The 23334-nt window shown below is 43.4% G+C and overlaps 1 protein-coding gene across 8 annotated transcripts in view; it reads left to right on the forward strand.

Annotated features, from left to right (window-relative positions):
* NEK7 (NIMA related kinase 7) overlaps positions 1-23334 on the forward strand; it is a 155855-nt gene that overhangs the window by 71541 nt on the left and 60980 nt on the right. For all 8 annotated transcript variants that reach the window (XM_033916734.1, XM_033916740.1, XM_033916735.1 and 5 more), the window contains 3 exons: positions 4220-4330; positions 17326-17434; positions 20414-20521. In XM_033916734.1, coding sequence (XP_033772625.1) covers positions 4220-4330; positions 17326-17434; positions 20414-20521 — 328 coding nt within the window. The remainder of the gene's footprint in view (positions 1-4219; positions 4331-17325; positions 17435-20413; positions 20522-23334) is intronic.

Raw genomic sequence — 23334 nt, forward strand, 5'->3', positions numbered from 1 at the left:
TAGATCTGATAGAATGTATCCTAATAAACTAATTACGGTAGTCTAATAATTTCTTTGACTAAAGTAGCTGATTTAATTACAATGACTAGGCCAGGGGTCTGCAACCTTTAAGACATAAAGAGCCACTTGGACCCGTTTTCGAAAAGAAAAAAAAACTTGGAGCCGCAAAACCATTATAAAACAAATCTAACACTGCATATATTGTTTCTTATCTTAATGCTATATACAGGATCACTAAATTGAAAATAAAATCATTTTTCCTACCTTTGCTATTTGGTGATTTCATGAGTCTCTGGTTGCACTTTCTTCTTCTGACTGTGCATCCAATCTTTCTTCCTTTCTTTCAGCCTCCTGTATGTTTCCTCTCCTCCAGACCCCATTCTCTCCCCCAACTTTTTCTTTCTGTCTCCCTGTTCCCCCTTCTTTCTGTCTCCGTGCCCTCCCCCAAGCCACTCGGTTTGCTGCCACTGCCATCGGGGAACAGCCCCCAAGCCACCGCCGTCCCAAGCTTTCCCTGCAGAAGTGTTGCGCTGACCAGCATTCCGCTCCCTGACGTCAATTCTGACGTAGGAGAGGAAGTTCCGGGCCAACAAGGCATTTCTCCTCATTCCATCCAGCCTGAGCCCCATCTCTCCTTGATCCAGCATTTCCCTTCTGTGTCTGTCAGAATTACCATTCCACCTATTTTCCAGCATCACCCTTCTTTGTGTCCATCTCACCTATATCCCTATCTCACCACTTTTTCAGAATCTTCATTTGTCTCTATCCTTGTCTTTACCCCATGTTCACCATTTGCCCTTTCAATGTCTTTATCCCCCCCCCCCACTTTTTCAGCATTACTTCTATGTCTCTATTTCACCTCCTCTTCATGTCCCCTCTGTATCTCTATCCTTATTCAGTAGGTCCTGCTTACCCTTTCTCTTCTTTGTGTCACTATCTCCATTTTCAGCTTTCCCCCCTTTTCCTTTGTTACTGCACCCTGTAGCTAGAATCTTTCCACCCTCCCTCCACTCCGGCCCAGCCCAGTATGAAAGATTTCCTTTTGTTTCCCTCCCCTCTCTCTTTCTCTCTCTCTCTTCTGCTCCCTCACCCACGAGTCCTGCATCTGGCCCTCTCCCTTCTACCTGCACCTGGCAACACCCTCCTGCTCCGCGGCTCTCTTCAGCAACTCGTCAGCAGCAGTGATCAAGACAAGCTGCCGACATCGAGGCCTTCCCTCTACGAGTCCCGCCTTTGTGGAAAAAGGAAGTTGAAACAAGCGGGACTCGCAGAGGGTAGGCCCCGACGTCAGAAGCTGCTGCTGAGTTGCCGAAGAGAGCCGCGGAGCAGGGGATGTGGCCGGAAGCAGGTAGAAGGGAGAGGGAGATAGGAAGGCTGTAGATCTCCGGAGCATGACACCGACCCCGGCCAGGATGATTTCTTTTTCAGGTACCTTATAAGTCCAGCGTCGCGGCGGGAAATAGCCATGCTGAGCAGTGAGCTCAGCACTACACAGATGAAAGCCTTGCTTGCTGATTGGTCCGGCGGCACGGCGCCGCCGGACCAATCAGCAAGCAAGGCTTTCATCTGTGTATGTGCTGAGCTCACTGCTCAGCATGGCTATTTCCCGCCGCGACGCTGGACTTGTAAGGTGCATGCCTGCGTGACACACTACCGGAGCCGCAGCAAAGGTGGAAAAGAGCCGCATGCGGCTCTGGAGCCGCAGGTTGCCGACCCCCGGACTAGGCCAACTGTTCCATTGCAGCTAATTTTGGCTTTTTATTTTACTCAAAATAGTAACAGAATTTCTAACATAAATTTACTATTAATTATATGAAGTGTTAAGACCCGCAACCAATACTATTCAGTGTAAACACTGAATAGTACTGGTTGCCTTTGGAACCATCGTTGCCTTCACCGCCATTGAGTAATGCTGTAAAATAAGTCATGTTATCAAAAATGGTGAAGCACTTATCTGGTGATCCTTGGCGGTCAACAAATCTTCGTACTCGCATGGCAACCGTAGTGTGAATATACTTGTGCTCTAAAAATGCTTCTAAAGCCATTTATATCTGTCCCTCCGACTTGCATTTTGCACTCTTCATCAGGAGGGGGCTCTATACAGTGACCTTTATGAAATCCAAATACCACCTTCAGAAAGTTGCGTCAGAAGGGAGGCTGGATGCAGGAGAACAAGTACGGTGGAAAAAAAGAGGAGGCGGTTGCCATGTGAGCACAAAGATTTGTTGACCACCAAGGATCCTTCACCATTTTTGATAACATGAGTTATTTTAGAACATTACTCAATGGCAGTGTGGGCTGGTGAAGGCAATGATGGTCCCAATGGCAACCTCAGTTTAATGTTTACACTGAATAGTATTAGTTGTGGGTCTGAGATCGTCATATAATTAATAGTAAATTTATGTTAGAAATTCTGTGACTATTTGAGTGAGCAATATATTTATCACAGAGGAAAGTGATTTATCTCCCTAAGTGCATATTATTGACTTTTTATTTTAGAAATAAGATAAAGTGATCAAGATCCAGAGTGAAAGAGTGGCCTAGTGTGCAGGTTCAAGCCCAGTGCCACTCCTAGTGACCCTGAGCAAGTCACTTTATCCTCTATTGCCCCAGGTACCAGAGGTGGATTGTGAGCCTGGTGGGACAGATAGGAAAACAGTAAACAACGTAAACCACTTAGAATCCCCCTTGGGAGATATACAGTAAAAGTGGTATCTAAATAATAAAAATAAAATAAATTTTAAACAAGAGCTCATGTAAAACTTCAGATGCAGAAAATTCAAAAGTTTCAGTAAATAGAATATGGGAACAGTTATACTGTTACGGTAGAAGTTCTAATATAATTGTTGGGAAAATATGCAAAATTGAATTGTATTTTAGATGTTTTTTTGTTTATGTGATGAAGGGGGCATCTTTGTCTTTTTTACATGCGATCATAGACTGACTAATTAGTCAATTGCAGCTGGTTAACTTCCCTGTACTGGTTGGCAATATAGTCTTAACACCTGTTCTTAAGAATTGTAAGGGTGATATCCAAGAAGTAATTAATTATGCAATACAATACAGTGTCTTATATACCCCAATTCTCTGCAAGGAATCTATGAGGTTTACAATAAGACTTTGATCAGGTTTTGGAAGTTACATTGTTAAAGTGGGGGTGGTGGTTGGGAAGAAGGGGTGAACATAAGAGAGTGGTTATAGGGAGAAGAGGTATGTCTTTAGTTTTTTCCTGAAGTCAAGGTATTTGGTGGGTTGTCTTAGTTCTATGGTAGTTTATTCCAGATATGGGGAGCTTGGTATTCAAAGGTAGCCTCAAACATCGTCTTCCACTGTATTTTTTGAGGTGTCAGGAGAGGTAGTTTGAAGCGTTGTATCACACTTGAGTTGAAGAAGGAACGTGGGACTTTTGATATCAGATGTTGGCTCCTGTTGAGTTTTCTCCATAGATCACTTTGAACTGTGCAGGCTATATAGACTAGTGGCTTCCATCCCACTCTTTAGGGTTGGGTCACCAAATTCTACACTGTTCTTAGTCTGGGTTCTGGAAAGACTTTAGTACAGAAACAGTTGCGGGCTCTTTAATTGCTCATGAGAAGTCTCTGCTAAGCTAAGGTCTGTGCTCTTTCATTAATCAGTTTGATTTTGTCAAGTACTTTGGATCTTGTGAATCATGGTTTTTGCTACAAATTTTGAGTGGATTTGGTATTCAGGCTGAGGTCCTGAATTGGTTTCAAGGTTTTATCTGATTCTTGGAATGTTAATTACAGCATTTTGCAAGGTTCACCACTTTCTCCTACTCTATTTAATGCCTTACTGCAATCATTGGGAGTTGCTCTAAAAATTAACATGAAATCATTTATATATGGATGATAATAGTGATGCTTTCTATATCTCATAGGACTTTAACTAGTATACAAAAATGTCTAACTTTACTGCTATCTCAGATGGATTACTGTAATATTGTAATAATCCCAAAACTAACTTAGAATGCATTAGCATGCCCTATGTTGGGCTTTGCTTGCCACGTCAGGCACACATTGGTGCTTAACGGAGCTTAGTTTAAGGACCCTTCAGTTGTAATGTGAAATTCCTCTTTGAAATCAATTTTTTTTAAATATTCGGAGAGCCTTTTCTGTCTATGGAATAATAAAGCATACCAGTGCTAATGTTTCAGATACATTTTTATATCATTTAACTGGTCATTTCTTTTCTTTCCTAGCAACTGAACCATCCAAATGTAATTAAATATTATGCTTCATTCATTGAAGATAATGAGCTAAACATAGTGTTGGAGTTAGCAGATGCTGGTGATCTATCTAGAATGATAAAGGTAGGTAGTTTCTTTGTAGCTTGAATACTTCATTTTGTTACAGTTGTTTAATGTATAAATGCAGATGTGTATCCCTCTCGTTTTCATATTTATATTGTTAAATCCAAAGCTGAACTATACGTGGCTGCTAAAACCAGTAAAAATGGAGTTATGCAAAGAATTATTGATTTTTGGTCTCTGTTCTATTTAAATTTTAAAATTTTGTATTTATAATTTTCAAAAAAAGCCAATCAAGAAAATACATTTGTACATTAAAAAAAAAAATGCTACTTTGGCACATTTTGTAGTTTTTGCTTCCCTTGTTAAATAATGCAAAAGCAATTTAACCTAACAGAAATATTCCTGCCCGTTCTTGTTTTTCCCTTTTTTTTGTTGAAGGAAGCCCTTAATTAGGGAGTTCCACTTGTGTGACCTGTGAACCTTTTTGTCTTCAGAGAAAACTGCATTGCATACCTGGAACAAATATTCTCCAAACTCAACAGTGTACCAGTGACACAAGCCCTCTCTTCTCGACCTCCCCCTCCTCCCACCACATTTCTCTGGGGAGTTTCTCTTCATTATTTATGTACCTTTGATTAATTGGATACTGAAAGAAGTTGTGGAAGCATTGCAGCAAAAGTAGTTCCACACACACAGAGCGTTTTTTCTCCAGAAGTGCTGGATTTTGTTCATTTCAGTGCCACAGATACACAATTGCCTTAAGAGACTAACTTTTACAGCGCTTGACTGTGTTTGCAGTATTCAAAGTGTTAGAACATTGCAGTAGCTTTTTTGAGCCTTTTGACTTTGAGATACCCATCTTTCTGACTTAATGAACTCAAAATGAAGGAAAATCATAATTCCTCTCAACTGTAAAAGATGTTTTTTGCGTAACTGTGTTCCCTCAATAGAGCTGGAACTTCGGTGTATTATGTGATATCGTATATACTCGAATATAAGTCAATCTGAATATAAGTCGAGACCCCCTGTTTTCCCCTCAAAAAGGAGGAAAAATGGTTGACTCGAATATAAGGCTTAATATTCAAGTATCCTGCCCCGTCAAACCCAGCCCACTTCCTTCCTCCCTTGTCAGGCTCTGCGCCTAGCACCCTTCCTTCTTCCCCTGTCAGGCTCTGCACTCGGCACCCTTCCCTCTCTCCCCTGTCAGGCATTGCACCAGCTTCCTTCCCCCCTCCCCTGTCAGACTCTGCACCCAGCACCCTTCCTTCCTTTCCCCGTCAGACTCTGCACCCTCCCTCCCTGCCCTAGCTTCATAGGTACCTCATCTGGTGATCCGCGGTGGAGGTGCAGTGGGCAGGAACAAACTTTCTAAGTTCCTGCCCTGCTGCTAACTGGCTGCCGGAGTTTCTTCGGCCGCTGAGCAACACGAGCAGAAGCGCGATTTTGCGCAGCTGCTCGGTACTGAGAGGCATCCTTACTGGCTCTGCGAATTTTCGCAAGAATAGAAGCAATAGATACTTTAGTGGCTTACCTGTGTTCCACTCCCATTGAGGTAATCTGTAAAGTAGCCATCTGGTCCTCAGTTCATCCATTCACGTCACACTACTGTTTGGAGAATCATTCCAGATGGGATAGTTAGTTTGGCCAAGCAGTTCTAAAGAATTTATTCTCAGTTCAAATGCCAACTTCTCTCCAGCCCTTTTGGTTTCATCAGTTTCATGACCCAGAATATACTGCTGATTGTCCTAGGGGTCAAAGTCCCTCATCGAGGGCCGCAATCCAGTCGGGTTTTCAGGATTTCCCCAATGAATATGCATGAGATCTATTTGCATGCACTGCTTTCACTGTATGCTAATAGATCTCATGCATATTCATTGGGGAAATCCTGAAAACCCGACTGGATTGCGGCCCTCGAGGAGGGACTTTGACACCCCTGTCCTAGAGTAAAGCACAGTTACTTACCTGTAACTGATGTTATCTGAGGACAGCAGGCAGATATTCTTACAACCATCCCACCTCCCATAGTTGGCTTCTTAGCTTTTTTACTGCAAGCCAGTGTTGAGTGGGAAAGCACTGGCGCATGCATGGTATGGGCAGTCTCGAGACTTTCAAAATTTTTTAAAGTGACAATACATTTCAGCACTGCCTGTACTGGACTCCATGGATAAAACGGCCAGGTGGGAGCAGGTCAGAAGGCAAGGCACCGCATTGAGAGAGAAAACAACGGTAGGGGGAATGATTTTATTTTTGAATTTAGTGATTGATTTATATCTGCTGTCTGTTCAGGAAGAAATGCATTTGATTCTTTTCCTCTGGGGTTGTACTGTATACAGAGTCTTGCATCTTAGGATTTCGTTTGTATATATTAGTACTTTTAGTTCTTGGTCCTGTATTTGCATGGGGTTATCTGTATTCTGGTAGGAATGAATGTTGAGAAGCATACAGTATGGTTTGTGTAGTTTAATTTTGTGGTTAACCATTATGTGTTGTTAATACAATTATATTGTGTGTGTGTATACAGTGGTGCCTCACACAACGAACTTAATTCGTTCCAGGAGCAAGTTTGTTATGCGAAAAGTTCGTTATGTGAAACGCGTTTTCCCATAACAATACATGTTAAAAAAAATAATTCGTTCTGTAGCATAAAATATGCTAAGATGACATAAAAAAAGATAAATTTTTGGTTATTATTTTTATTTAGATACATCTAAAAACATAATTGTTTTTTAAAACAACACACATTTTTTCAATTTAAAGACAGACTAAGTAGAGTCTAATTTTACAGTGAGAGAGGGCAGAGTCTCAGCGGCAAAAACTGGGACTTAACTGTTCATTTTTTTTTTTTTTCTACCGTGTTTCCCCGATGATAAGGCAGGGCCATCAAATAAGACAGCCCCCCCTTTTTAGAAAAAAATGTAAAATAAGGCACCCCCCCGCAAATAAGCCACCCACCGATACCTGCGCTTACCCGAATCGGGTGGTACGGTGGGTGACTCCGTGTGGTCCCTGGCACCCCCGACACGATCGGGGCAAGAGGGAGCTCAAGCCCTCTTGCCCCCCCGACTCCCCGACACGATCAGGGCAAGAGGGAGCTCAAGCCCTCTTGCCCCCCCGACTCCCCGACACGATCGGGGCAAAAGGGAGCTCAAGCCCTCTTGCCCCCCCGACTCCCCGACACGATCGGGGCAAAAGGGAGCCCAAGCCCTCTTGCCCCGCCGATTCCCCAACTCCCCGACAATATCGGGCCAGGAGGGAGCCCAAGTCCTCCTGGCCACGGCGAACCCCTAACCCCACCCTGCACTACATTACGGGCAGGAGGGATCCCAGGCCCTCCTGCCCTCGATGCAAACCCCCCCCCCCCCCAACGACCGCCCCCCCCCAAGAACCTCCGACCGCCCCCCCAGCCGACCCGTGACCCCCCTGGCCGACCCCCACGACACCCCCAACCCCCTTCCCCGTACCTTTCTGTAGTTGGCCGGACAGACGGGAGCCAAACCCGCCTGTCCGGCAGGCAGCCAACGACGGAATGAGGCCGGATTGGCCCATCCGTCCCAAAGCTCCGCCTACTGGTGGGGCCTAAGGCGCCTGGGCCAATCAGAATAGGCCCGGGAGCCTTAGGTCCCTCCTGGGGGCAGGGCCTGAGGCACATGGTCGGGTTGGGCCCATGTGCCTCAGGCCCCGCCCCCAGGAGGGACCTAAGGCTCCCGGGCCTATTCTGATTGGCCCAGGCGCCTTAGGCCCCACCAGTAGGCGGAGCTTTGGGACGGATGGGCCAATCCGGCCTCATTCCGTCGTTGGCTGCCTGCCGGACAGGCGGGTTTGGCTCCCGTCTGTCCGGCCAACTACAGAAAGGTACGGGGAAGGGGGTTGGGGGTGTCGTGGGGGTCGGCCAGGGGGGTCGCGGGTCGGCTGGGGGGGCGGTCGGAGGTTCTTTGGGGGGGCGGTCGTTGGGGGGAGGGGGGGTTTGCGTCGAGGGCAGGAGGGCCTGGGATCCCTCCTGCCCGTAATGTAGTGCAGGGTGGGGTTAGGGGGTCGCCGTGGCCAGGAGGACTTGGGCTCCCTCCTGGCCCGATATTGTCGGGGAGTTGGGGAATCGGCGGGGCAAGAGGGCTTGGGCTCCTTTTTGCCCGATCGTGTCGGGGAGTCGGGGGGGCAAGAGGGAGGCAGGCGGAGAGAGGGCAGTTAAGCGCAGTGCCTGCGCGGAAGGATGCAGCTCGGGCGACTTTGTTGTGTGAAACGAAGTTCGTTGTACGAATCAAGACATAAAGTTCGTTGTGCGCAGCGTGCGCTGTGCGAGGCGTCCGTTGTGTGAGGCACCACTGTATATGAAAAATGAATAGAAAAAATGGTGTTACATTTAGTACTATTATGTGGGCGGGATTTGGAGCGGAGATTGGGTGGAGATGAGCGGGGTCTGGCTCACAACTTAGTCCAGTTTTCTTCAACTGCTAGTCCATAAAATAATTATTTTATTTCCACCGGTCCCTAGGTGTCAAAAGGTTGAAGAACACTGTACTAAGAACATAAGCAGTGCCTCCGCCGGGTCAGACCATAGGTCCATCCTGCCCGGCAGTCAGCTCCCGCGGCGGCCCAAACAGGTCACGACCTGTCTGAATCACTAGAAGGGGCTCCCTTGCCACCTTGGTTTCTCATTGAAGTCCTATCTTCCCATCGAAGTCCTAACCCTCTGGTCTTGCACATGCACGACCTGGTTGGGTTTCTATACTTATTACCTGGTTAGCTTTCTATACTTGTGTTACATCCCAGCTCCTCCCTCAGTATCCCACGATCCCTTTATCCCTCAGGAATCCGTCCAATCCCTGTTTGAATCCCTGTACCGTACTCTGCCTGATCACTTCCTCCGGTAGCGCATAATAAAATACATTCAATCTTTGTATGAGAGTAAAAAGGCAAAAGTTTTTATTTTCGTTCATCTAAAGCGTAGATAGTAAGGTCAGTTATTTTGGGTTATTTAAAATATGAAATTTATTAATAAAGGGATTCCATATTTTCTCTGTTATTTTGCCTAGCAAAGAGTATGTTATTTTTTCCTTTAATGTATTCCATATATGTTGTAACCACTCTTCCTGAGAAGGGGGCCACTGGTATTTTCTATTATTTCACAATAACAAATCTTGCTGCTAATAATAAAGAATATATTAAAGTTAAATCTTAGAGAGCTGAAGTGGTTCACACCACACTAATAAAGTTCAATCTGAAGAGAGAATGAAAGTTTGTTTCTACAAATTGTTTTATGAATTTTCCCAAAATTTTTGAAAATGTATACATTCCTTGCATATGTAATCAAACATGCCTGTAGTTGTATATTCTCTTTACATTACATTTATGAGAAATTTGAGGAGCAAGTTGAACCCTTATCATGATTCTAACTGAGTAATTATTCTGGTAAGAGAAATTGAACATTTAAGTGTGCAATGCTAAATCTGGGCAAATCTGGGGTGCCATGTTTTGTTATCTAGTTTATTTAGTCCTATTATCCCAGGACAAGCAAGCAGACTTGTTTGAAGAACTTTTGGAAAGTTCGCGACTGCCACACTGCGCATGCGTGAGTGCCTTCCCTCCTGATGTAGGGCGCGCGTCTCCTCAGTTCTGAGTTTTCCACGGAGCTGAGAAGCCCTCGTTTCGATGTTCTGCGCGAGATTTAGTTCGTACCATGCCTTCTCATCGCCGTGGCTCATATTTATTATTTTTTCACAGTTGTTACGGTGCACGTGTTAAAAAAACGTGACTTTACAATTTTTTCCGTCTTGTCACGGCGGGTCCTATTCCGCGGCGTCAGCCTACAGGCTTAGATTTGGCCGCAGCCGTTTTCCATTCCATGTCCTGGCCGGTTACAGGGTTCAAGAAGTGTAGCCGGTGTCAACGTGCAACCTCTATCACTGACCCACATAAGTGGTGTGTTCAGTGTATCAAATGGGTAAAGATCTCAACACTGCCTTGGAGTCTGATTCAAAATACTCTAAGGAGTATTTAGAAGAACTGGGTATGCCTAATACTCCTAGGGATTCTTTAAAATTACCCATGAATGGCATTCTTTCTCAAACTTTCAAAAGGAATCTGGATACACCATACTCAATTCTCGATATAAGATGGTTCATTGCAAAGGATTTGAGAAGTCTTAACTATCCCATCAATCTCTTCTTGTGGAGTCTTCTTTAAAAAGAACCAATCCTGCCAAGGTTTATGCCACAGTCCCGCCTGGCCGAGAGGGAAGGACAGTGGACAAGTTTGGCCATTGGCTGTATCAAAATTCGATGATGACAAATTGGATTTTAAACTATAACTTTGTCTTTACATCTTATCTCAAGCATTGGGTCAATGCTATGTTTGCTTTCTTCAAGTATCTCCCAAAACATCAGCTTTCAGAGTTCCAGCATATGCATTCTACTCTAGGTCAACTGCGCATGCATTCTCGGTGGCCATGCATCGTCTAGCCTGGTTAAGAACTGTGGACATGGATCCAAACCTGCAAGATCGACTGGCCAACATCCCATGTCGGGGAAATGAGTTGTTTGATGACTCCATTGAGGCAGCTACAAAGCGCTTGTCGGAGCATGAGAAATTGTTTGCCTATATTGTAAGGCCAAAGTCGAAGCCTTCCAGTGCGAAGAGCTATAGGCCCCCTCCATCTTATCAGAGGCATTATCCACAAAAGTCAGCACCTTATTCAAGGCCGCCTCCTAAAAACCAGCAACAACAATGGCAGCATAAACCTCAGATTCCTGCTGCGCCCAAGTCCATTCAGCCTTTTTTACCAACTAACACAGCGCATAACCTCAATCATTCTGCCTCTCTCCTCTCCTCTTCCCATCGGAGGTCATCTCCATCAGTTTTATTAACGGTGGGAGCTCATTACATCCGATTTCTGGGTCCTCACAATAATCAGGGAGGGTTACTCTCTTCATTTTCTTCAGGTTTCACCAGATCTTCCCCCAAGAGAATGTCCTTCCAATTCGTCACAGCTCATCCTTCTTCAGGAAGCTCAAGTTCTGCTTCATCTCTGTGCCATCGAGGAAGTTCCTCTAGAACAGCAGAGCACGGGGTTTTACTCCCGTTACTTCCTTGTCCCAAAGAAGATGAGAGATCTGCGACCTATATTGGACCTCAGAGCTCTCAACAAATTTCTCATCAAAGAAAAATTCCGGATGCTATCACAAGCATCTTTGAATCCCCTTCTGGACTACAATGATTGGTTATGCTCTCTGGATCGTAAAGAGGCTTACACTCACATTCCCATTCACCCAGCCTCTTGCAAGTTCCTCAGATTTTGGGTGGGAAATCATTATTATCAATACAGAGTGCTACCCTTCGGCCTGGCCTCATTTCCCAGAGTTTTCACAAAGTACCTGGTGGTAATAGCAGCAGCTCTGCGCAGCCATGGTCTTCAGGTTTTCCCATACCTGGATGACTGGTTCATCAAAGATTCAACATCTCAGGGGGTTATTGTAGTGACCCAATGGACTATTTGGTTCCTCCAAAGTTTGGGGTTCGAAGTAAACTTTCCAAAATCTCAGCTACAACCCTCTCAAACTCTACAGTTCATTGGAGCTGTACTGGACACTGTGCAACTCAGAGCATTCCTTCCTCAACAATGTCGGGATACTCTCATACAACTTTGCCACAAAGTGTTGCCCCTCGCTTCACTCTCAGCGAGACACATGATGGTTCTCTTGGGTCACATGGTCTCTACAGTTCATGTGACCCCTTTTGGCAGACTTCACCTCAAGAATTCCTCAGTAGACCCTGGCATCTCAGTGGGCGCAGGCTTCCGATCCACTCTCTCAGCACATTACAGTGACTCCTTTGCTGAGACAGTCTCTCCACTGGTGGATGCTCTCTTCCAGTCTCTCCAGAGATTTATTGATTCTTTGACTTACGCTTGGGGGGCTCATCTCAATGGTCTCCTTACTCAAGGGCAGATCGTCAGAGCCACATAAATCTGTTGGAACTCAGAGCGATTTTCAATGCTCTCAAAGCTTTTCAACATCTTCACCATCAAGTAGTCATTTGTACAGACAATCAAGTAGCCATGTACTATGTTAACAAGCAGGGAGGAACAGGATCCCTCCCTCTTTGCAAGGAAGCTCAGAAGGTCTACACTCAATGAGAGAAAAACTTTCTGGCAGACAAATTGAGTTGTCTTCTACAGCCTCACGAATGGACATTCAATTCGTCGCCTCTCCATCACATTTTTTTTCTCAATGGGGAACCCCTCAAATAGATCTCTTTGCGTCTCCCCACAACAACAAGCTGCCTCAGTTTTGCTCCAGGATCTACTCTCCTCACCACCTGGAGGCAGATGCTTTTCTCCTGAAATGGACGAGCAAATTCCTGTATGCGTTTCCTCCATTTCCTCTAATTCTCAAGACACTCGTCAAACTCAAACACGAACATGCCACCATGATTCTGATAGCTGCTCAGTGACCCAGACAACCTTGGTTCTCCCTTCTACTTCAGCTCAGCAGCAGGGAGCCACTACTTCTACTAGTTTTTCAGTCTCTGCTTACACAGAGTCAGGGTTCTCTACTTCATCCCAACCTGCAGTCTCTACATCTGACAGCTTGGTACCTTTCAACGTAACTGCCAATCTGCAGTTCTCTACATCTGACAAGGACATTTTAGAGGCTTCCAGAAAATCTACCACTAGGTAATATTACAACCAGAAATGGACTAGATTTTCTGCTTGGTGCGCTCTTCATCACAAGGAGCCTCAGTCTACCTCCTTGTCTTCAGTTCTGGATTATCTGTTTCATTTATCTCAATCAGGCCTCAAATCAACCTCTATTAGAGTCCATCTCAGTGCAATTGCGGCTTTTCATCAGCTGTTGGAGGGGAAATCTTTATCTGCTCATCCTGTGGTTTCCAGATTTATGAAAGGACTTTTTAATGTCAAACCACCTCTCAAACCGCCTCCAGTGGTTTGGGATCTCAATGTGGTTCTTGCTAAGTTGATGAAGCCTCTATTTGAACCAGTGTCTTCGGCTCATCTGAAATATCTCACTTGGAAAGTGGTCTTCCTTATTGCTCTCGCGTCTGCTCACAGAGTCAGTGAGCTACAAGCTTTAGTAGCGGACACACCTTTCATAGTATTCCATCACGACAAGGTGGTCCTCTGTACTCATCCTAAATTCTTACCAAAAGTTGTTTCAAAATTTCATCTCAATCAATCCATTGTACTTCCAGTGGGTTTTTTTCAAAGCCTCATTCTCACCCAGGAGAAACGGCTCTTCATACTTTGGACTGCAAGCGTGCTTTGGCTTTCTACTTACAAAGGATTAAGCTGCAACGATCTTGTCCTCAACTTTTTGTCTCCTTTGATCCAAACAAGTTGGGACATTCAGTTTCCAAGAGAACCATCTCCACTGGTTGGCTGCTTGCATCCCTTTCTACTATGCTCAGTCTGGACTGCATCTAGAGGGTCGAGTCACAGCCCATAAAGTTAGAGCCATGGTGGCATCTATAGCTTTCCTTAGATCTACTCCTATTGAGGAAATCTGCAAAGCTGCCACTTGGTCCTCGGTTCATCCATTCACCTCTCATTATTGTCTGGATTCTTTTTCCAGACAGGATGGCCACTTTGGCCAGGCAATTTTACAAAATTTATTCTCCTTAATTGCCAACACTCCCACCATCCCATTCTGGTTAGCTTGGAGGTCACCCATATGTGAGAATATGCTGCCTGCTTCTCCTGGGATAAAGTACAGTTGCTTACCGTAACAGGTAACAGCAGGCAGATATTCTCAGAACCCGCCCACCTCCCCTGGTTGGCTTCTTAGCTAGCTATCTGAACTGAGGAGACGTGCGCCCTACGTCGGGAGGGAAGGCACTCGCGCATGCGCAGTGCGGCAGTCGTGAACTTTCTAAAAGTTCTTCAAGCAAGTCTGGTTGTGAAGCTGTCCGCATCAGGGCTCCGTGGTTGACGTCACCCATATGTGAGAATATAGGCCTGCTGTCCCTGGATAACACCTGTTAGGGTAAGTAACTGTGCTTTCTAGTCTGTCCTATTTGTCACTTAGTTGAATATAAATCATCTAAGACTTTATAGAATTGAGATAACATTTGAAAAAAAGGCACACCAAATTTCCCCCCCCCTCCCCCCAATTACAAAGTTTACAGATAATGTGGTTTTTATTTGGAGGACATAATGCAAAATGAAAAAAAGGTATTTTTATAATCTAAAGGATCAATATTCAGCTGTGGTGGTCCAGTAGTTGAAGTTGCTTACAACTGTAAGCTGAACTGTGCCCAGATATCCATTGCTGATGTTCTGATATGGTTCGGCATTAAATATCCAGGTTACAGTGGTCACCAGGAAGCTAACCATGTACTAGCTGATATTCAGATTGGTATTTGGTTAGCTTAGCAGCTAAAGCTAGAACAGCCTTTTTGATGTCCTAACCTTATCCACTTAACCAGTTAGCTAGCTGTTAACTTGTTAAGTATTGGTTGCATTCAAGCTCTGCTCTGAATTACCCATCACTAGCTGGACAGTGTTAGGGTGTTCGCAGGCAACATTCAGCGGCATTACCAGCTTAAGTGCTTTTGAATATTGCCAGAAGCCAGCTCAGCGAGATTAACTGCGTATGGGCCTCTCCTACCTGATTAAAACCCTTTTGAGTAGCGACTTCCCCCCTGCCAAGGTTTTTTTCAACTTAACTATTGCTGGGTTTTACTAAGCAGTGTAAGAGCATTTTACCGTGGGCCAACGAGGTAAATGCTTTGACGCCCATAGCGTTATAGCATTTACCTCAAAAGCCCATGATAAAATGTTTTGCTACTTAGTAAAAGGAGCCCTATGTGATTTGTATGAAATTAGAAAATAGTGAAAAGAATGGAATAAGATTTATTACAGTGTTTCCCACCTTCTGGTCTGTGGACTGATACCGATGTGCAAAAGTTTTTTTGTGATGATCTGTGCAAAATAAATTTTGGCAGGAGCTGGTGGGGAATCCACAAACATGGCACCTACAAATGCTCAATTTGCAGTGCATGCACAAAAACTAGGTATTGCTAACGTTGGCTCAGGGAACTTCTGCAGACTCCCGAGGTGGAGAGCAGGGTTCTTGGCACCATTGAGGAAGAAGCCTTCAACTGGAGGGGCTTGAAATCCCTGCCAACTCAGGTATATGTTTTTTAAAAGCTGAGTAGGGAGGGGAAGTCCCAATTCACAAAGAGTTTCTCAGCCAATTTGCTGGTTTGTGAGTGAAGAAAGGTTGGGAAACGCTGCTCTAGTAGAAATTGGTGTATGGGGGAGAATACTGATATTTACTTTAGTCAGTATAGTTTTATCCATTTTTTAAAAATAAAGCATTAATGAGAGGATATTTATCAAATTTAGTGATCTTTTTACCAGAGTGCATTAGATTTTGCAGTTACAGCAACTTAACACAATAAATTAATGCAAGGTACATGCAAATTTAATGCAACAACTTTTGGAGTACATTCCCAGAATGTCCTTTACAGGTCCTACATTAAAATGTCAACATGTGGTACATGGATGCAATTAGCGCCTCCATGCTAACAGCACAATTAACAGTTTGAATATGTGCCACACACTAACTGAAATATACTCTCTGCCTTTTATCCACCCCTCGCCCTGCCTAATTACCACCCTATAACACAAAATGACCTTAACATGTGAATTAGCATGTACTAACTGAGGTGAGATATGGCCTAGTGGTAGAGCTGTTGTGGAATCAAATCCCAGCACTGCTTCTTGTGATCCTGGGCAAGTCACTTAATACTCCATTAGCCCAGGTACAAAATAAGTACCTGTATACTGTATATGTACCGTATTTTCACGCATATAACGCGCACATGTGTAAAACGCACACACGGGTATAGCGCGCGGGAACAAAGCATTTATGTAAAAAAATTTTCTATAGCGCACACACGCGTATACCGCGCTCCTCTCCCCTGTACCTTATTTTAGTTCCTCCAGCGCAGCTTGACAGGCCTGTTCCTCCATGTCCTGCCTGCTGTGAGGGCTGAGGCAAAGGGAGTCAGAGGAGCGACGAAGCGGCTGAAGCCCGAATGTGCCGCCCAGCACTGCCATGGGGGAAGGGAGGGAGGAGAGCGGGAGGCTGGAACTAGCCGCTGCTGCCACTGTTGCCTTGCCGTAGCTGCTAACTCTCTTGTCAGGGCCGCCATGCTGGGACTTTCAGCGGCTTCCGGTTCCGAAGGCTGCTGCTTGTGTCTGGCCCGCGAGGAAGATGATGTTCGTGTGGGAAGCAGGACTCGCTGTCTCCAGCTGCCTCCGTAGCAGCAGAGCGGCACGCAAGGCTGCCTGCCTGGTTGGCTGACGTGGTTGCCTCTTCCCTTCTCTAGCGATAGAGTGGCAATGTAAAAAAAAGTATAACGCGCTCACGGATATAACGCGCATGGTTATTCCGTGTTTGTAAAATCTTGCATAGCGCGCGCGTTATATGCGTGAAAATGTGGTAAATTGCTGCGAATGTGTAACCACCTCACAAAAGCAATACACTGTACAGGTTCCATTCCCTATCCCCCCAACTGCTAAATTTAATGCAAAACCAGTGATTGTGTAGTAGCAGTTCACACGTACTGATTTGTTCATTAAGGGCCTAATTCTATAAATGGCGTCATTCAAAGTTAGGTGCCATTTGTAGAATTGCACCTAGTGGCGCCTAAATCGAGTTAAACACAGGTAAGCATCTACAACTTAGGCGCTGGTATGTTAGGCCTTAGTTTTCTTGGCCTAAAATACCGGCACCTCACTCAATCCACACCCAAACTCCTCCCCTAACCAGACCTACTTTTTTGGGTAGGCGCCTCGGTGTAAACACCTGTTGCGAGGTGTTAAGTGCCTACCAGCTAATTTAATTTTTTTAATGTTTTAAATCAGTTTTTAATGTCACTTTCAATTGTCAGCGCCAATTAACCATTTAAAAAAAGTGTCGTTTATAGAAATCAGGACCTAAGTGCCTAATTCATCTTGGTAAAAGGACTCCTTAACTATTAAAAACATATTCTTTCAAAAGATATTTTTATTTGCTTTGTTTTTACTTTTAAAGCATTTCAAGAAACAGAAGAGGTTGATCCCTGAAAAGACGGTTTGGAAGTATTTTGTTCAGCTCTGTAGTGCATTGGAACATATGCATTCTCGACGTGTCATGCATAGAGGTAACCTACAATATATAATAATATCAGACACATGCCAAACATTGTAGTAGTCCCAGCTTTCATCGCTTCCCCCCAAACCCAACCCAGGTACCCTTCACCCCCACCCCCTTCTGTAGGAACTCTTATTCTTATCCTCCAACGTACCTTTCTTTCCTTCATCCTTTTCCCCTCCCGATACATGCAATATTTCTCTCTCTATCATGGCTCCTCAACTCACTTGGCACCCTGACACACCTTCCCCAGCACTGTTTTGGTCTGAATGCCCCAAAAACGTGCATCCCATTGTAGTTACAGGTGTAGACACACTTTTCTTGCCCCCAAGTGCACTATAAAAAAGGATAGTTTTTACAGGTGCTTAATGCACAATATAGGTTTTAGTAGAATTAATTATAAATGTACCAAAATACACTTCCGTGCAAACTTAAAGCAGCAGCCTAGAGAAAAATATTTTTAAATAGATTTCATTGCCAGCTAACGCAAAACAATTAAAAGATCTCCCTTCATCCCTGAGGAAGCGATGTTGGAAGTTTTTGAAAACTACCACTTGCAGTAAGTGCTGCTTTGATTGCGTTCACCAGATCCCAATGGTGATATTATACTGACATACTTGAAGTATTACACTAGTGTGGGCAACTAGACAACAGAAGAAATTTCAAAACAAATGTAGCTTTGTATAGTATGGCATTGCATATATTCTTATATTGTTTTGTTTTATGCTGTGTGGTGATGTTTTTAAAAACCATGTGATTATGTATTCTGCCTAGAATTAAAAAGAAAGGATGGGAAATAAATACTAAAATAAAATAAATAAATTATACTTATACCTTTGCAAGTTTAATGCAGATCACAGATAGAGACTAGACAGATTTCCTATAGTTACAATAATCAAAAGCAAATTCAAATAGTCCAGCAGTATCAATAATAAACAGGTCTAGTTATTCAATATACTGTATATTTTTGAAATAGAAAGGTTTTTAAAGCTTTTCAAATACTCTGTAACTGGTAATGGATCATAATTGTTCTGACAGCCTTTTCCAAGATTTTGCAGCTTAATAAGCAAATGATAGACTTTTTAGATTTCTTTCTTTTTGGGATTTGGAAAATTAAAGGAATAAGCAAATAAGTTCCATTAGTAGAAGGAAATTCAAATAGATTGAACCACCATTCAGACGTAGCCTAGTGGTTAGAACTACAGCCTCAGCACCCTGAGGTTGTGGGTTCAAATCCAGCAAAGCTTCTTGTGATCGTGGGCAAGTTACTCAATCCTATCAGTTGTCCCAGGTACATTAAATAGATTGTCAGCCCACCGGAACAGATAAAGAAAATGCTTGAGTACCTGATTGTAAACCGCTTAGATAACTTTGATAGGCAGTATATAAATACCTAAAAAATAAATAAAATTTTCTAGTACAGTGCAGAAATCTGCTTCCTTAAATAATGGCACGTTTTCCAAGTCCTGAGGCAGCAAAGCATCCCCACACTAACACCATGTTTGACTATTGGCATAAGGTTCTTACTGTGGACTATTGTATTTGTTTACACCAAATTTAATTATATGGCCTACATTGTCCAACGAGTTCTAGTTTTGACTTGTCTATGCATAGAACGTTATCACAAAAGGCTGGGGATCATCCATTTGTGTTTTGGCAAATGTTACTCATGGATAGCAGCAGATTGGTGGAGTCCCAGAGCTTTAAAAATGTCTTTGTAACCCTTTCCAGACTAACTTATTTCAAGTACTTTTTTCTTATCTCTTCTGTACCGTAATTTCCTTTGATTGTGACATATCATTCTTATATAAAAACTTTGTGGTGACTACTTTGGTGTCATGGTAAGTTCCTTCCCTCTTATCGTATCCTCCAAACCTTTTAACTTCAATGACCGGTATATTCCTGAAAATAAAATATTACCTCCTATTGTACATTCTTGTATATTCCTTGTACATTCTTGTATATTCCTTTCAACTTCAATGACCACAACATTCCTAAAATGTTAATTCCAAGGATCTCATCGTTTGTAATCTTAATTAATTACTGTGAACCGCCTAGAACTCTCTGGGTATGGCGGTATACAAAATAAAGTTATTATTATTATTATTAGTGAGATTTAGATTCAGCAGGTCTGGCTGTGTTCAATCAGCTGAATCCGAGTATCAATTAAGTTTGGCCAGGTGGTTGGTTGAGTAACTAAGGGGGCAGTGTCGAGCTTTACGAATGTAGAGATGATGCGGTATACAAACCCAAGGTTTAGTTTAGTTTAGTTTATTCACATGGGTGATGTGAGTATTGGTTAACTTTTGTTTTCCTTAAATGGAGTAATAGTTAAAAACTGTGTTATGCATTTATTTAGATTCCCTAGTCTAATATTATAGTCTGGGTTATTGTTAAGATGGGTTATTTTACTTGTTCAAAAGATGTTTGGAGAAGTTCCTGAAGGAAAAGTCCTTAAAATATTTTGAGGTAGAACAGAGGAGCCAGCGTTTTTCATTTAAAATCAACCAAGAGATTTGATACAAAATGCTGAGCTTGATGGATTGACTTAGCTCAGATTATTTTATATTCATTAAAAAATAGTCTATATACTTCTCTAGATATTGCATCAAGCAATTTAATGTGATATATATATATATCTTTTTTAATATTTAGGGAGCCATTTTACTAAAGGTTAATATGTGCTATGGCAGAGACCCTTTTATAGATATGGGCTTTGAGGCAGATAGGTGATTATTTATAATGGTTAGTGTATGCTAAGTGCTTTTGTTGATTTCCACATAATGATCTCTGCTTCATAGGGAACCAAACAATGTAACGGGCATTGGCCCAAATAAACTGTCAACAGTATTTGTGTTCCTACATGACAGATTTATTTCTGTTTCTTGCAAAAGTGTATTGGGTATTTTCTGGTGAAACTGCAGACCATTGGTCCAAAATGTTGCAGTTTTATCAGCTTTATTGCTTTTCATATTCTCTATTTTTGCAGATATCAAGCCAGCTAATGTATTCATTACTGCCACAGGAGTAGTTAAACTTGGGGACCTTGGCCTTGGACGATTCTTCAGCTCCAAAACTACAGCGGCACATTCTTTAGGTAGGAGCGGTTTGCATAAAATCATTGGTGGCATAAAGTTGTCTGATATTGTACAATTTCATGTGTTTTATGGAATACCTTACTAATAGATGAATATACAATATCCATTTTATTGAAGAATTAAGGATTTTTTTTTTTAGATCCTCTGCTGGTACAGGCAGTATAGAAAGTATAATAAATAATAATAATGTCAATATTTTATTAAATCTGACTTTTCAATACAAATGGATATGTATATGAACTCTTGCATTGAACATTATTATTAGAGAATGACATGGGGAAAAAAATCTGTCCCCCCTATCCCCGGTCCACCGTCCCCTTCACCACCCCGTCACCGCCATTCCCTTCACTGCCCCGTCACCGTCACCACCATCCCTTTCACCGCCCCGTCACCGTCACTGCCATCCCATTCACCGCCCCGTCACCGTCCCCGCAGCATCCATATAAGCCTCAGTACTGCAATATTTAGCTTATTCCTTCCTTATAAATCAAAGTTCTGGCTGCTGAACTAGAGAAAGAGATGTTCAGCTGGCAGGGCTTTGTTTATAAACTTTTATCAACACAACTAATATACTACTTTTATCCTAAAGCAAAAAAAAAGAAAATAAATAGAATTCTTTTTTCTATCTTTGTTGTCTGGTTTCTGCTTTCCCCATCTTCTCATTCAATTCCTTCCATCCACTGTGTGTCTTCTCTCTGCGTCTTCCATTTGCTCTGTTATTGTACCTCTCCCTTCACCCCCCCCCCAATTGGTCTGGCACCCATCTTCTTCCCTCTGCTCCCCCATAGTCTGGCATCTGTCTTCTTCCCTTCCAGCGTCTTCTCCCCACTCTGTCTTCCACATTTCCCTTCAGAGTCTGTTCCTCTCCACCCTCCTTCAATGTCTGTTCTATTCCTTTCCACCACCACCCTTCCCTCCCTCCTTCACCATCTGTTCCTTTCTACCACCCTTCAGCTCCTCTCACACAGCCTATCTATCTATCTACCTCCCTACCTCTTACTTTCGTGGCACATTACAATGTAATTTGTGCAAGCCGCTGGAGCCTGCGAGCTCGGTCCCCAAACAATCTCGCTTCTGTGTTCCTATTTTCCCCATTTCTAATATCTCCCCTATGTATCTGGCATTGCCCCCCCCCCGTGTCCATATACCATCCCCATGTCATGTATGTCCCCTTTATGTCTCTGTCCCTATGCCTCCATGCACATAATTTCCCCTCTGTTTCTGTTACCTTCCTGTGTCCAGATTTCCCCTCTCTTCCTCTTCCACATCAATGTGTCTTTTCTCTTCAACCCCATCTAGCTTCTTTCCCTCTTTCTTACCTCCCCCCCCCCCGCTGCTTCCAGCATCTGGCTCACCTGCCTGTCCTCCCCTTTCTTTCCTGCTGTGGGTTTCATTCTCTCCCTCTTCATCCCCTTGGCCCAGAATCTCTTTCCCTTTCACTCCCTCCTTCCTAGTGTGAGCCAGGAACACGTGCGATCGCACGGTCCAGCAGCCCCCTCCCGCAGCAGCTCCCTGCCTCCACCTCACTTTAGATGCCGAGTTTGCCGGCTTTCTTTTTCACCCAGCCGTACGCTTTCAAAAAGCCGCGTACACGTGGCTGCTCAGTTGTTCAATCTTCTCCTCTGATGCAACCGGAAACAGGAAGTTGCAGCAGAGGAGAAGATTGAACAACTCGAGCAGCCGGCAAACTCTGCATCTAAGGTGAGGTGGAGGGAGGGAAATGGCGGAACGCTGCGATTGGGTGGGTGGCTGCGATTGGGTTGGGGCTGCTGGACCGCACGATCCTTGATTGCCTCACTGCGGAGACAAGACCATTCACTGCTCCACGGTGCTGTGAATGGCCTTGTCCCCGTCCCCGCAGCAACCACTATTTTTTCTTTCCCCGTTTCGGCGGGTTACCCGCGGCTACTCGCAGCTAGCCGCGGGTAACAACCACCGTGTCATTCTCTAATTATTCTACAGATGCTGTAAATATTAAGGCTGTTGTCAAGGATTATAACCATGGATATTATATTGGAATTTTAATTGTGTGCATTGATTCATACTTGTCAGTGATTTAAAAAAAAAAGCCAAAAAACCCTTATTGATCAGACATGCTCATATAGGGAAACAGTAATAGAATAGCTTCTCAGAATTACTATTTGTATGTACAAATTGTAAGGTGTTACCCATATTAGAGTATAAATCATAATGCTATGAAAATATTAACAAAAGGAAGAGAATGAGCACATTGAAAGAAATAGATTACAGGAACTCCTAAGCACCATGGTTTTGTAAGAAATCATGCTGTCAGACAAATTTGATTGTTGCCTTTAATGAGGTGGTAGATTGGTGAGGCACAGTGGATGTTATTTATCTGGACTGGTAAACAAACGACCAAATATTGGAGTAGGGAAATAGGTATTGAATAAGCAATGGAACTCTGATTTGTAGTCGATGGAAGCCCTTTCGGAGGGATTGTTTGTTGCTAGGGATAATTTTACTCAATTTCTATCTTGGTGACATTGCAAAAGGACTCCAGCAAAAAAATGTGCTTGTTTGACAATAATGAAAAGATTTGTAATAGCATTGACAAAACAGGGTTAGAAAAATGAAAGGGATTTGAAAAAAATAGAAGACTGGTCAAGTACAAGACTGGTATGCACAAATAGTAATTCTGAAAGCTGTTCTTTATGGTTTCCATATATAAGCATGTCTGATCAATAAGGGTTTTTTAAAAAAATTACTGACCAGTATGAATCAGTGCACACAATTAAAATTCCAATATAATATCCATGGCTATGATCCTTTATAACAGCCTTATTCTTTACAG

Source organism: Geotrypetes seraphini, chromosome 12, assembly GCF_902459505.1.
Source record: "Geotrypetes seraphini chromosome 12, aGeoSer1.1, whole genome shotgun sequence".
NCBI classification, from domain to species: Eukaryota; Metazoa; Chordata; class Amphibia; order Gymnophiona; family Dermophiidae; genus Geotrypetes; species Geotrypetes seraphini.